Source organism: Molothrus ater, chromosome 4, assembly GCF_012460135.2.
Source record: "Molothrus ater isolate BHLD 08-10-18 breed brown headed cowbird chromosome 4, BPBGC_Mater_1.1, whole genome shotgun sequence".
NCBI lineage: Eukaryota > Metazoa > Chordata > Aves > Passeriformes > Icteridae > Molothrus > Molothrus ater.
The window spans coordinates 40,489,624-40,505,274 of NC_050481.2; the positions used below are offsets into that span (position 1 = coordinate 40,489,624).

At 43.9% G+C, this 15,651-nt stretch overlaps 1 protein-coding gene across 1 annotated transcript in view; it reads right to left on the reverse strand.

The window, feature by feature from the left end:
• ENPP6 (ectonucleotide pyrophosphatase/phosphodiesterase 6) overlaps positions 1–15,321 on the reverse strand; it is a 29,256-nt gene extending 13,935 nt beyond the window's left edge. Inside the window, exons 1-2 of the mRNA XM_036382855.2 lie at positions 15,066–15,321; positions 4,909–5,088 (exon numbers count right to left, since the gene is read on the reverse strand). Of these exons, the coding sequence (XP_036238748.1) occupies positions 4,909–5,088; positions 15,066–15,321 (436 nt within the window). The remainder of the gene's footprint in view (positions 1–4,908; positions 5,089–15,065) is intronic.
• Between the last annotated feature and the right edge of the window lie 330 nt (positions 15,322–15,651).

The window sequence follows — 15,651 nt, forward strand, 5'->3', positions numbered from 1 at the left end:
GAGAGGTGATTTACAGTGGTTTGCTTACTGGGACACTCAATAAAGAGAGTCTGTCAGTCTTGCATCTCGGCTCCCATGAGCTCACATCACTCAGGTGCAGCGCTGGGACGTAGGGAAAAGCACACCGCTTGCAGGCCAAGCTGGCTAGGAGTCTTCTGATCTGATAGTTCAAGAGTACTATGAAAAATTAGAAAAACTTATGTATTTAAGCTTAGGAAGTTTTTAAAACCTTCAATGATTTGCAGAAAGCCAGATAAGTCAGATGGAAATTATCCTTTCCAAAAGTAAAAGGGCCATAGCACACATGACAGATTCAGTCTCTGCCTGTGGTAGCAGCTCCCAGGTCTCCACATGCTTTGTGCATTTCAAGTGACCCCATCTGTTATGATTAATTGCTTATTTGCAATAATAAACATCTAATGTAGTCAACTGATTTATTTTCCTGTAAAAACACATTTGCCTACTCTTGAAGCTACATCTAATTTTTATTTGTATCAAAATTGTGAGATGGTGCTTACTTTTCACACTTCCCCTGTTGCCCCAAACATAGGACTTATCTTCCACTTTCTGCATGAGAGTACCTCAGTGTTCATCTCTCCACCATGATTCCCCATGACAGTTGTCTGCAGCCTGGATAAGCAGCCAGCAGATTATGTGACAATAACTGACTGTCTAGGTCACCCCACAATAAAACTCCTTTACATCTGCACACAGTGTCCCCAGTAAATTACACTGTGAGCAGAGATGGGTCTGAGCTGATACTGAACCAAATCATCAGAAAAATGTATTCCATGAATGGCCTGAAGTCGTACCCAGGAAGTGCCCTTCCCTGAGGGCTCAGAGATCCAGCCTTTTGTGGGGTGTCCTGGGTGCTACCAGCAGCAAAACAAGGGCTTTCAGCTACCTCAGATGCTAGAGGTGATGCAGTTGTCCTCTACAGGCTTTGCTGGTATTTCAGGACTGAATTGGAACTTTGGAGCCAATTTCTCATTTCATACTTGAGTCTGGCTCAAGATTGTCTTGAAAAACAGGCAAGAAGTTAAGAATGTGTTTGGAAAGTCGTTAGAAGTACCTTGTGTTTAACTGCAGCTGGATAACTGCTCATAGCCAGTGACTAATATGATCATTTTGCCTCTTCTTTCTTCAGATACTGACATCAGATTGTAATTTTCTCAAATAACTTTCCTCAGAATTACTCATGAGATAATTTTAACTGGGAGCATTAACCTCTTGGGGATCTGGGATATTTAAGTTTCTGAGCTATCTTTGCTATTTCTAGGTTGTCAAGTGATGAGCATGACGTAAAAGACTACAGGGTAGCAACAATTAGAAATAATTTAAACATTTTGGCCATGAAATAGTGGTTTTCAAGTGTGCTTCTTCTTTTTTTCTTTTTTTTTTTTTTTTTGCCTCTATGATGAATAGAACTTAAATTAGGGTTTTTAATGTCAAGGCTTGTTATAAGTCCAAAATAGTGGCTATGAAGACCCTTTAATATTTAAATTTCATTTTGGAAGAGGCCAGGACAGATGGTAAGTTTTTTCTTTTAGATATTATGGGAAAGAAAATTTAAACAGATTTGGAGGCAGCCAAAGGGAATGCCAAGTTTTTCTTGGTTAAACTACAAATAGTTAAGCTGTATTTACTAAGATGTAATGCTAGATACCTCTGCATTGTTTTGTATGATGCTAAACCTTTATTTAAAAACCTGAACTACTGGTGCAGGAATAAGGACTTCTTTCAGAGTGATAAACCCCTCTTTATCTATCTGACATGGAGACCTGGATCTCTGCCAGCTTTAAATTACATTTCTAAACATTTATTTAACAGTTGGACACTTCATGTCATAACAAAAGATTTTGAAAACTTTCCAGACTAGCTGTATGGTCTGGTAAATATTATGTTTAAATAGCAAAAGTTGAGTTTAGAGTCTTTTTTCTTTGCCCCTCTGTCTCTCATTTCAGTGTTTAGAGAAGTTGTCACTGCACTTCAGCTGAAGTAGTTGCATGGGCTGCTGGAAAATGAAGGAGCTTGAGCATCTGGGATGATGGCACTTACTGGGCTGAGGGCAAGGACCACTCCAAGGTTTTGACCAGGATGCTCTTGCGCTCCTCTGGGCATTCTCCACCTGCTGGAGCAGCAGTGCTTTGGACAGGCAACCTGGGGGTGAGGCTGTTCCTTTCACCCCACACAGAGCATGAAGAAAGGAGAAAAACATCCCTACAAGGCAAGGCCTTATGTTTTGGCAGAAGTGGTGTTTGGCACCCCCAGCATGGTGATAGTTTGGCTCCTCTGCTTCTAGAATCATGAGATCTCAGATGCATTCTGCTCATGAGTTGTCTTTGCTGGGTTTATGTTAGGCTCACAGATAAAGCTGTGTGATTGTTTGCATCCCAGAGCTCTCCTGTGTTCTGTGTTCCTGTGTGCTGGGGTCCGGATTTTATTTCTTCAGGCAGTGACTACACATGAGAGAGGAACATAGGGAAGAAAATGAAGCAGCAGATTTTGGGTTTAGACTTTGCAAAGCTTGGAACTGGCTCTGAGGAGGAAATGACACTGGTAAAAGTTAATCTTGGGAATCAGCACTCTGGTCTTTCCAATGCATTCCTGCTACGGTTCATTGATGTTGTTTGTCTCTATTGATAGCTAAAGAGAAAATAGCATCTTCCAGAGCAAAGTGGAATGAATTTGGCTACATATTGCAGTTCCTATTAAGAGTTTCCCAAACTTTTCTGTTTGGATCTTTATCATAATTGCAAGAGTCATTACTAAGCAGCAGTGTGTATTTATGCTGGAAAGCTAATCACTAATAGCAGATCATATGCAGTACAAATGCCTGTGGGACCTCTACTCACCTTGGTTATTAAATCTTGGGGTTTTATTTTCATTTTGTTTAGTATCGCTCCCCATTCAAATGGCTTGTTAAGAATTTAAGCTTTAAAATGATAGATGTAGAATTTTTAGAAAGGATTTTGTCCTTGCTATGGAACAAGAAAATGCTTGGGAAAAAATCATAGGGAAAACATAACAAATGCTGTTGCATTTGAAGAGACTTCTGTTCACCCCAGTTATACCTGGAGTCCTACTGCAGCCCAACAGCCCTGTATTTTAGTTCAGTAGTTCCACATTTCACTCTGCTTCCTGTGTCTGACCCTGTATGGCCAATGTGTCCTTTGAGACCATGAGTACCCTGAAAATAAACATGTGCTTCATGCCTTTGCTGAACTGAAGTGCTGATGGCTTTGCCAAAGGTCAGCCATCACAGATAAATAATTAAGGATAGACAGAGTTACATGTCACAGTCCACAGCTAAAATGCCAGATCCATGCAAAAATTCCCCCTCTGTGTCATAAGATAGTTCAATGCATACATTTGGGAGTGTAAGCACTGGGGAAAGGGGGTCTCTTTTGTTCCTTGCAATATTCAGCTAGAAATTGCAGGCAGAGTGAAAATATACAGGGGATACATATATATTCCCTGGGAAACACTGCTCAAAGGGCAACATGAAGAGCTAGGTGAAGTCCAAAGGCATTTAATGAAAAGTGATACTGGTTTTTTGGATTTCAACAGCTCTCTGTAGGCTGTTACATCTATTCAGTACATAATTATACCTATTGAGAGCAATTACAATAGTAGTTAAAAATGAATAGTCTACAGAAAGAGGTATTTTTGTAAATTTTTAGAAGAATTCGTACATTCTTGTATAATTTGTATATCCTACTATTTGCCTTGCTGTTAGATCACTTGAGACATCTTCAGTAGGAAGCAGCCTTTTTTCAGGGCTGATGTAAACTCTTTGACTGCCTCTGAGTCCATAAAGCAATATTGTCACCCTCAGATCTTTTTGCTCCTCAGCACTGTAGAAACACTCTGGATGGCTTTTCAATGTTTTCATCTTGGTTCACTCTTTCTTCCCATTCCTTAGAATCATGGGCTTTTTGCCAGGACACCCTTAGCCACATTGCATGGGAAGCCTGTGGCCAGGCACACGTGCACTGGGATGCAGAGACAAGCTGGCCAGGAGCCCATGGCATGAGTCAGCTGCCACTGCCCTGTGCTGTGCTGCTGGCACTGGCTGTGCTCTACAGCTCTCCTAACAGCTCTCTGGTCCTCCAGCCTGTGCTTGCACATTGAGGGTATCTGCAGACTGCTTAGGGTAGGGAGAAGTTAGAAAGTAAAAATGTTGAGAATCTGGGTGCTTTGCAAGGGATTTGGTCTGGTTGCTCAGCAGGAACATCTATTTCCATGTGAGTCCCTAAACGTGTGGTCTAAGGGGATACAATACTTCTGTTTGATAAAAAGGACTCATTATTGCACATCCCTAGTCATTCCAGTGGTCCAATATCTAACAAATGAGGAACAGAAAGGCCAGTCCCTCCAAATAATGGCCCAGACTCAGACCAACTGGGACCACAGATGAATTAACAATGAAGGAGGACCAGAAGACAAGGATGCTTTGCTTTCAGCTGGATTTTCTTGTTCTCAGAGAGCAGATAATCTTCAGCTCTCAGCTACTAATTTCCACACTAAAACCAAAGAAACACTGGGGGAGGTGGTTATTGTTTAACTTTGATTGGACCGTGAACCATGGAGCAACCATTCAGCATAGCAGAAGTTACAGGTGGACAAGAGGAAAAAGCAGTTGATGGAGGAGGGGATGCTCATCAAGCCAGCACCCTCCTGAAGCTAGCATTTAGTGGAAATCTGCCTCTACTGAACTTCAGTTTTCTCCTTTCTAAGCATATGCAAATTATCATGACTGAAGAAAAGCTAATTAATTTCTATGCCTGCTTAGTAAAGCACATAAAATTCCTGTCTGTATTTCAGAACTGTATTAGAGAGCCGTTCTTACAGCATACGGAGTGCTCAGATGTCAAGGTACATTGTAGGAATTTTTCACATACTAACCTGGCCAGTAGTACATGGAAACGTTCTTTTTAGCTTTCATCATAGTGACCCACAGAGGCTCTGATCCATTCCACCAGAGAGGCAGCAGGCTTTCTTTATTCACACCAATATCAAATGATACATTTGCCTTCTGGTCCCACATGTAGTTTCCAGTCATCTGATGGACCTCGCAGTGGCGACCTTCGAGAGTGGAGACAAAAGCAGCACAATCAGACTGGTGTTCTTCAGTAGAAGGATGCTGGCATCACCACCACTGCTACTACTGGATCATCCAGCAAATCAGCTGAAAAGCCCTGTCTTGAATTCCAGGATCTCTTACCTTGCAACCATTCATGAAATCTCCCTGACTCTTACCTTTCACTGAGGTGCTCCAGTTTGATTACTAAATCCCCCAGTTCAGGCACCCAAAAGTTAGTTGATAAAGTTTTTCAGCCCCCTGTGTTCCCTTCACAATCAACAGATAAGAAGAGTCATGTCTAGAAAGCAATTCGTGCCACCCTAAGATAGGCATTGGGGTATCTGGAGGTGCACACGCTCTCAATTATTGGTAGAGAAAGATCACAGCCTTTTCTCAGCTTCAGGCAGCCAAATTTTAAACAGCTGAGGCCAGAAAAAACAAACCTTGCACCCCGTGTCCTGCTTAACATTTCAAACCCAGCTCCACACACAAACTATGTCAGCAGCAGCCCATGGGTGCCACATGTTTGGCTGACACCTGGCTCCTTCAACACACCCAACACCTGCCAAGTCTGAGGCCATTTTAAGGTACCCATCAGCACTCACAACCTGCTGTGGGAAGCAAGCTGTGAACAGAAGGTGATAAGAGCACAATCTAGAAACAAAGATTGAGAAATTTGTATTTCTCCTTCTTTGATCCATAGGGCACACTGTTTTTCTGCAAACAGGAAAAGCCTAGGCAAAAACATTTATATGTTACTGTTATTTTCCCTTATTGTTCATTTTTCTTTTTTTTTTTCTTGCAATGATCATGCTTTGTTCTTGCTTGTGGGCACAGCAATAACTTCATCAGACATGTTCAGGCTTCTTACTGTACTGAGGGGCCCTTGGGCAACTTCATATTACAAGAAACTAGTATATCATAACTGAGAGAGATCTTCTACTTCTTGTACTTCTTGACTTCTTGGATAATTTTCAGAAGAGAAGATGCTATATTTTAATAATTATTCTGAAGATGAATTAACATAAATGGGAAAAGAAATGTTGAAGAATAAGTTGTACTGGAAGTTCCTTATTTACATATCTTAAAAAGCAATGACATGTGATAGACACTGTCCTCATTAACTGGTGAGTCATGTTATTGCAGGGATTCAGATAACAGGCTTTGATTATTTTGAGCCTGAGCATGGTGATCAGAACTGAAATAACCTTGGTATTCTTGTTCTGAAAAGATGTCATTTCATGCAGAGGACTCTCTATGCTTTGGGAGCATGTGATCTTGAAATGGATTTTGAACTCTCCTTCCCTACTAAAAAGTATTTCAATCATGCAGAACATTTCCTCCTTCCCAGAGGAAAAAAGTGGTCCCAGTTTGTGGCAGTCAATACTTATCATACTAACCCAAACAGGTTTCATATAGGAGAACTGATGGATTGGATGGGCAGTGATCTGTTCTCTTCAGGCTGCCAAGTGCTCTCTTTTCTGTAAGTCTCAAAAGAGAGAGAAGGGAAGTCTCTAGAGTGCATCAAAAGCACAGCTGTACAATTTACAGGACAACCTCAGCTTCTTGAATCCCATGTATTCCTAAGCATCTATCAACATGATAAAGTGCAGCAGGCAATTTGTGCCAGCCTGGGAAACTTACAGGTCAGAGCTGAAGCTCTATCAGTGTGAAACCTACATATTAGGGATCTGTATGATGTGTAATGTAGTCTTCATATAGAGCTAATGAGCTCTAGCTGCTACTCATCCTACAGGACTTAAGATCTGCTGTTTGTCCACTTTTTAAAGGAAGAGATTGGAGATGGTTCTTTGTAGTATTGTTGGGAAATTTAATTAACTGTTTGAACTAATACAGAGGACGGTGTTCTGTTCTCCACATTTGATTAGTTCAGCTTTCTATGGACTCCAAATCCTTTCTTTTACTGTTGAAAAAGAGACCTGGAAGACTGTAAGGCATCAGTTTTCATTGCAGACATCCCTGGTTCACAGGGTCAGAATAGAAGATCAGGTGAGCAACACGTCAAAGACATGACCATTTAATGCCATTCATGCCTGCTTACCTGTGGCCTGTGTCTCAGAAAGACCCTAGACCTCCTTGGAAGACATCAGTAATCAAGCAATTAACCTCTTCCTCCCAATATTTGTCATCAGTTAACAATGTTCAAAAGTATGCCTGATGTCTAATTTTATTTTTGACCTTGGTAGTCTTTAACCATGGCTATTCTGAGCCTTGCTCACTAGATTGAAAAGCCCTGGAATAACTGGAATTTCTGCCCCTGCCCCCTCCCCCCAGGATACTTGTACACAGAATTTAGGCTATTTCTCAAGTTTCTTTTGGGTCACCCGTCCAACTCTTTTTCTTTATATCCCGTTTTTACTTGTTTTCTCCAGCCTAAGAAAACTGCCTTTGGTGTACTTCCTTAATCATTATCAAAATAGCAACATGTTGTTAGAGAGTCACCATAACATTCAGAATTTATTAATTCTTCCGTTACTGTAGCTTTCCTCAGTAATCAAACATTATCTTAAGAGTTTCAAAAATAGAAACGGGGCAGAAAGCAATTTCAGCATACAGATGTCACTATTTAAACTCACTGTAATTGTAGTAAAAATTACTCCTTTCTCAAGCAACAGATGAAAACAAAGAGGGTATAGTTCCCAAGAATATGATAACTGCTGTATCCTTCTGGAGGAGAGCCAGCAAAAGCATTTGCAAGTCTGCATGCTCCAGCTTACTTGGACACTACACTTCATACAGCATTTGTCTAAAGCACATTCCCGTGTCTCCAGGCACTTTTGTCAGCATTCAAATGAATCTCTGCAAAACAAAGACGAAATTTAAAAAGCCAGCAGAACACACAGCCACTGGGCCACCCACAGCAGCAGCACAGTAATACTGAGTGCTGTGCACCCTGCCCTGGCTGTGTGTGAGATCCAGAAACCAGCGTGTGCACTCCTGGGGCATCTGCCATCTCTGCACTGAGCAATGCAGATTTATCAGAGAACCCACAGTGTGTCTATTAGCCAATGCAGCAAAGGTGCCACAATCTGATGGTGAAGACCAGTACCTGCATTTAGCTAAATGTACTATGCAATATTATATGTGTGCCTTGCTGCTATGGTGGAAGCTTTCCTCTCATCTTCCACCGCGATGTCCCCACTCTCTGGAAAGTGGCAAGAGTCAGGGGGGCAGCTGCAAGCACTGCAAGGCTGCCACAGGGCTATGCAGTCTGGGGAAGAGTGAAATTCCTCCATGCAAACAGCTGGATGACTTGCCTTGGGAAATGCTCTGCTCTGCTCATGCTGCCTCCTATAAGGATGAAGAAAGCAGGACTTAAAAGTCACCAGCACCATATTCCTGTTCCGGAGCAGATATAGCAGTTGCTGTCCCCAGGAACTAAGCTTTGATCTATGCACTGCTCTGCTGTTCCCCTGATGGGTGTCACCTGCTCTGCTTTGACAAGAAAGACCACAGGGTAAAAAACCCTTGTGCTAAACCTTAAGGAGCCTGGAGAAGGCCAGAGCTCATGAGAAGTCTCGGGGGAATGCTGGCCTGGGCAAAGTGGCCCTGCCATCTGCAGAGCCCTAAGTAAAAACAGTATTTGCATGATGTGCATGGGCAATTCATGTTCCAAAGGAGTTTGCTGGCAAAATCTTTCCAAATTTTCATGACCTCTAATATCAGACAAAGCCAAAGCATGAACACCTTAGCCTGTGTCAGGCAAGACTTTGCAATTCACGTAGGATCACATCAAAAAGCACAGAAAAAATCTCAGCTATACACAGCATTATTTTTTTCCTTAAAGGGAATTCATTTAGTAAGACCTTGAAACTCTTTAATGCTTTCATAATGGGGCCAGGGCTGGGGTGCACAAAAATTGCTAATAAATCATCCAGCTGAGGCTTTGCAGATGCTTTCTTGTGTGGGAAGTCAGGTCTTGTGTCCCTAGAGAGCCAGGACTCTGAGCTGTTGATTGTTCTACTGAATTGTGGTGGGCTCAGGGACCACTCTGGGACCCCTGAACCCCCAGAGGTGGGTGTGACTTGAGGGCACTGAAGTTCCAAGCACGGGGCAGAACAATGGGCAAAGCTGCTGCCTGCATTATTGAGCAGAGTATGAGCCTCTGGTAGGGACTTCAGCTCTGGGCTAAGAAATACCTTGATATGTGAATGTCTACTTAGCTAACAGCTGGCAGTAGGTACACTGGTTGTGAGCTGTGAGATTGTAGCTAATGAGGAGAAAAAAAGCTCTGTATTTTAATTTGTAGTATTGTTGTTACTTGAACATGGGTTAGAAAAAACTTTCTGTTCTACATTTTAGGAGTGTTTCCAATTTTTTAACTGGTAGAAGCAAACACAGATTTTTGCAATATTTTGTCTGAGAAAGAGAAAAATCTTGACGCTTGGCATTGCAGCTTTTCTGCAGGTGGTGAGTAAACAACGTGAGAGGAAAAATGTGGAAAAAAAAAAATCCTCCTGGTTCCCACTAACTTTTCCAGCCTGTTCTTGCTGTGACAGTACCCTTTCTCTGCCAGTTAACAGTATTACCACAGCTCATGCTCTTTTGCTTCCCAACACAGAATTTTAGAAATGGAAAGCTAATGAATCCAAGAAGAGACTTGATTTCAGAGCTTTATGTCACAAACAGAATCTTTTAAATCTCTGCTGCTGCTGACATCTGTAGATGTTTGAGAAACATCTTTGAGAAAAAGTAATTTTCCCTTTTCACTCATCGTGCACTTTGTGTCTTTCTGGATTTTTTCTAAGCTTCTAGCTCATAAAGTAGAGATAGTTTTAGTTCATGTGTATGTAATAAACTTCCCTGTTGTACTCCTATCCTTCCTTTTTTTTTACTCCTCAGAAAACATGCAGGTATCACTTACACAGAATTTGCTTAACTGCTGAACAGAAATTGTCAGCATCCTTTTCTGGACCAGGCTGGAGTCAGGATGCCATTACCTGTGCAGCAGAAAAGAGGCATCCACTAGAACCATCACCAGGCTGGGCTTCCTTCAGGTACTGGGTGGAAGGAGCCTGGAGCTGCTGTATTTTTAATCAGGAAACCTCTCACAGTAAACAGTACGAGTATGTGTGCACATCAGCCAGACTGCAGGGGATTCCAGGGTTGGGAGCCCACAGGGTATTTTCTCCCAGAAAACATGGAATAAATGGGGTGCAGTGTATGTTGAGTTGCTGTGCTCAGGGGAGAACAGATGTAGACTGTTTGTTAGACTTTGGCATCATCCACCAAAGCCCCTCAGCAGTTAAGTATGCCAACATCAAGAGTGAGGAGCGAAGGGAAGATTGTTGAAACATGGAAGATGGGTGAAATCTTCAGTCTGGCAGAGTGGACCTTGATGTCACCTATCTGTGGGAGCTCTGCCATGTCAGCCCATTCCCTACTGGTATGCAGAGGAAGAGGTCATGGCATATGTAGGGATGAGCTGCAGTGGCTGAGGAAACACCACAAACCACCCCTGTATTTTAGATAACACCCAAATGTGTCATCACTGTGTGACAGCAAGTCTGGGCACCCCCGCAAAGTGCCACAGCCCTCACTTGGGGTGCAGGAGACTAAAATGTCCTCTGGTCTACCTTTTCCTCCACCCCTCAAGCTTCAGGGGACCTCACAGCCCCTCTGCCACTTATTTAAGATCAGGTCCTGTCCAAAGAGGCACATGGAGGCGCCTTGCTGGCTCCTCTCCAAGCAGTTCCCCACCCATCTCTGCAATCAGGGGCTCCCTTTGCTTCCCATGGAGGCCAAGTGACTCTTGGATGTGGGGCTGCACAGCTGACCAGGCAGCTGGCACACCCACATGGAAGACCTGCCAGAAAGACTTCATTTCTAATTATGATCTTGGAAAAGAAATCCTTTTTGGATTTCTATCTCAGATGTGATACTCTCTGTTCATGTTTAAGCTGGCTGGAAATGTGAGGTGCCCCTGAGTGCTCTCAGCTGGGGGAGACTTCAGGAGAGCTGGTCTGCAGGGAGTCCTTCATCACCCCTCCAACACCTGCAGGTTGTCAGGTAAGGGAGACCCAACCAGAGCATGAGCAGCTTTTCTTGACAGATGTGGCTGAAGTGCTCTGAAGCAGTAACTCCTGCCTTGCAGTGCATACAGGGGAGACCTCAGATTTTCCACTGAACTTGGCATGAGAGCTCCTTGCAGAGCCAGGACGCAGCAGGGAAAGGGAAAAATTAAAAACTCCCCACAGGATAACAACCCAAGATGGCTTGTGGTCTTAATTCCTCCCTTTCCAAAACAAACAGTACATGGTATGATTAAGGGAGCCTTTTCGAATAGACATATTTGGACTTCTTACCTCCCTTGCCAAGCCCACAGAGTCCTGCAAAAGCTCTGTCACAGCTGTAACATCTCCTTCTACCTAATTCTCCATTTCATGTTTTTCAGGTCAACAATTGCAATATTGTAACGGCACCATGGAGAGCCAGCACACCAGGCAGGATTCAATCCAGCAGCTCAGAAAGCAGCCCAACCACCTAAAAACGAGCCTTTCTGCCTCAGTAGAAGCAATACTAAGAAACACAGCATGCTAGAAGTTGCCAGAGAAGACTGCTTTTCAAAGAGTTGGATTTTAAGCTAGCACATCCATGAGCTACCTTGCACAGCACCAGGTTTTTGCAACAAAACAGCTTCTCTGGTTGCTTGTCAGTGAGATCCCTTTGCACCAGCCCTGATCTGGATTTTGTATGATGCTTCTTCAAGCAAATAGCAGGTCCTGATGCCATGCCCTGGCTTGCAGGAAAACTGGAGCTTCATCCCAAACTCTGAGTTACTTAGTGATTTTACATTTTTCTATGCTCTGGTTTTCTTTCTCATAGTTGGGGTAGAAAGGAAAAGACCTCTGGGCTGGGGCCTTCTGTGTGTCTTGGGGAAGCTCCAGCAAGTATCTTCTCACAGGTTAATAGCAGCAGGAGGAGGACCCATGAAGTGCTCTGCCATAGCCCTGCAGCGCTGCATGACCACAAGCAAGCCACGTCCCTCCCATGTTTTCCTTCCAAAATTTCCAGAGGCTGGACCCTGTTTGTCCTGCTGTGTCAGTGCTTCACCCAGCAACTCACCTCAGCAGAAAGGGGTGTGGTTCTCATGAGCTGCTTTTAGATATGTGGCTTCTGGTCAACAGTTATGGTTTCATCTGCTTGGCATCTGCGCTGAGAAGCCCTGGGGCTGATGCTGCTGATCTCCACAACCTCTGCCTGCAGGTCTGGGCAGGAGGAGGAGCTGAGTTCATGTCTGAAGAGACTGACCAGTCCCAAGAGTGATGGTATTTGAGGGGCAGAGTCCACTGTCCTCCTCCAAAGCCACAGAAACGAGTCAGAACTTCTCATATTTGGTAACAACTCAACTGCTCTGGAGTCCTGAAGGTTGCATGGATGTGGGGTGAAATGCAGTAGACAGAAAGGAAAGGCCTTGCTCACAAGAATGAGCAGAGGCAAGTCAGATACACACAAACTACAACTCTTCTATGCACATGTTGTCCAAGACCTGGCAGCCATGAGTGCTCCTGTGGAGCCATAAGGCCTTGTGAATGAGCAGAGAAAGAAGGGACAGGAGTATTTATCAAAAAAAAAACAAACACAAAAACCCCAAAGTAGGAAATCATGAACAAGCCAGGCAATGTGCAATTTCTTAAACTGATTTGAAAGACTCCAATATACTACAATGAAGACAAATGCAATGTTTTGGAAGTTAAAATGAGACTTTCTGAGTAGCTCCTGAAACAGCAGTGTAGGACAAGACACGAAAAATAATTTGTTCCTGATTTCTCAGAAGAAATTATGGCAGCATTTAACTCCCAGACATCCTAGTCACAAACAGAACCAAAAGCAGTTACAGTTGTGTCTGCCTGCAGCAGAGGGGCTGCATGGCTGGTGAGATGTGATGAAAGCTTCCCCATGCCCATACAGCAGCACCAGGGAAACAGTAGCTTGCCATTCCCAAAGCAGGTCACTATGGCATGGTGCTTGTGTCCCCCTGCCATGCTGAATTTTCTCCAAAACCTGTCCCAGCTTTGCAAATTTAATGGATGCAGACTAAACACAGCTTAACACTACATCTGCCACAGGCTCTGCACTCCTAACCCCACCATCCATAAAATCTCAGTGGAAATGGCACCATGGCCCCAAAGGGTAAGAACAGTGCAGCTATGGCAGTTACCCTGCTGTCATGCCAAGACACAGTCATGGGGTTAACTAACACCCCAAGGGCCAAAGGGCAGACTTGGATGTTCCTCTGGGCGATGTTCCTCACCTAAACTTAGTCCTCAATTGGTTCCTGACCTACTTAATACTACTGTGACTCATGTGTTAGGGAGGTGAATTGCTATTTGCAATTAAATTGTATTTGCATTGATATCTCTATCATAAAGTCAGGGAGACTTGCAATAAGACTGAGTTTTGTCTCACAGACTATCTTATTGCTTCAGACTGAGGTGCAAGACTCTACTAAAAATATGAAAAGTCCAGCAGTGGTGTTTCATCTCTTACAACAAAACTTCTTTCCGAGTACAAAGTAGGAGGTTTTCAAAACTCTTCAAAAGGCTGATAATAGACTTCACTTTATATATATATATTTAATAGGAATGATGACTAAATGTGGTTAGGAGTGAAATGTCGCTCACTTTTCTTCTTCTCTTTAACAGCTCCATCCAAGTTTTTTTGCACCTACGAAGTGTTAGGTCGGTTTGCCTACGTACACCTAAAGAACATGGCCTGGAGTGGAACACCTCTGTTTTCTGTCACAACATTTATTCTGCATTCATATATTTGCACCAAATAATGAAAAAGAATCTAAACCAGCCGTGTGATGGTTTTATACTCTTCTCTGATCAGAGATGAGCAAGAGAAAAGTGTTTCTCTTGAGAGAGAGGGAAGAAGGGGTTAAGCAGTTTCAAAACAAGCTGGGCACAACTGATGTCAGATTTTTGTCTTACAATGGCATCTATTTGCTTTCCCAGCAAGCAGTATATGAATCACTGGGCACTGCATTGTTCCAAGAATAGCGGAAGATGCCACATATCTTAGGAGAGGATAGATTTTCTTACATCTCCTCATTGGTTAGAAACTCCTGTTTATTCAATAGTCCCAGAGAAAAATCCAAGTAGAAACTCCAGAAGAAAAAAACAAACAAACCAACCTGTTTTGTTGGGTGTTTTATTTAATTTTTGCTTCCTTGGTGTCTGCCTCTGAAGGAATTGGCCCAGCTCTGCTCTCTGCACCTTCCTAGTGTCACTATAATCATGTGTCCTCCACATAAGATTAAAAGCAAATCAGCATCATGAAAATTATGTCTGTCCTCTCAATTTTCTAAAAGCCTCCTGTGGACATTCTGAAAAACTGCAGGGGAGGAAAAGCAAAAATCCTGACTGTTTTTCCATTTGGCTATTTTGAGTTATTACAGATATGAGGACTTGTAGCAAACTTAAGAAAACAGAAAATCTACTAAATTTAAAAAGAAATTTAATGCTGAACTTGCCAAAACTGCTGACTGAAATTTTCAGTCAGACCTGCTGACTGAAAATAACTTCTTAGTGTAGCCACACTTGGTTCACATGCATTTTTATTAAAGCCCCTGAGCAGTCTCTGTATTCATTTCCCACGTAATCCCAGTTGTTTCTATGTTCTATATATATGCAGTAGTCCCCTTGGTGCTTGCACCAGGTGGGCTGGCCGTGATGCTGAGCTGGCAGCAGGCTGGGACCCAGCTACACCTTGCATGAGCAAAAGGGAACTTAGAAAATTAATTCCAGGTGGCATTTCCAAATTTGGAACACATTTCAGAGAAACAATTCTGAGCTGTGATGCCACAGTGCTTTTAAACTCCCAGCTAAAAGCACGACTTGGGTTATTTTTATAACTTCTTTGGAAGAAAAAGTCACAGGGAGCTGCCTTCCACGTTGGCACAGGGAGCTGGCAGCTCTGAGGAGCATCTCAGCACAGAAATACAGGTACTCACCCGTCATCAGCGTGTAGTAATTTGGGTAAGAGAGGCTGGGGAAGTCTGGGGTCATGTAATCCACCTTCACCCCCATGTTCACAATGTCCCGAAAGCCCGGCAGATCCTCCAGCTCGCTGTCATCAATGTAGTCGAAGCGAAAGCCGTCGAGCAGGAACACCAGGAGCTTGCGGTGGCCCGAGGAGGCGGCGGGCAGCGGCAGGAGGGCGGCGAGGGCAGCGGCCAGGAGGGCGGCGAGGAGGCTGCGGCTCCCCATGGCAGGCGGATCTGAGGGATCTGAGCGGCTCCGGGCCGGCCCTGGCGCTGCTGTCCCCTCCGCTCGCAGCGCCCGCGTTAAAGCTACAGCGCTGCACGCCAGGCGTGGGAGGTCACTGGTTAATTGCAGGCAGATGATTAACCTCGAGCTGAGGAAAGAGCTTGGTCCTGCCCAGCTGCAGGAAAAAATGCTTCGCACCGATGGGGAACACCCAGCATAGAAGTAGCCGGAGCCTTTCAGGACGCTCCGCAGACGCTCCCGAGGCAGCGCGGGCGCCCTGCCCGCCGGCCCCGGCCAGGAGGGACCGGGAGCCCGGCGCGCTCCCACCGC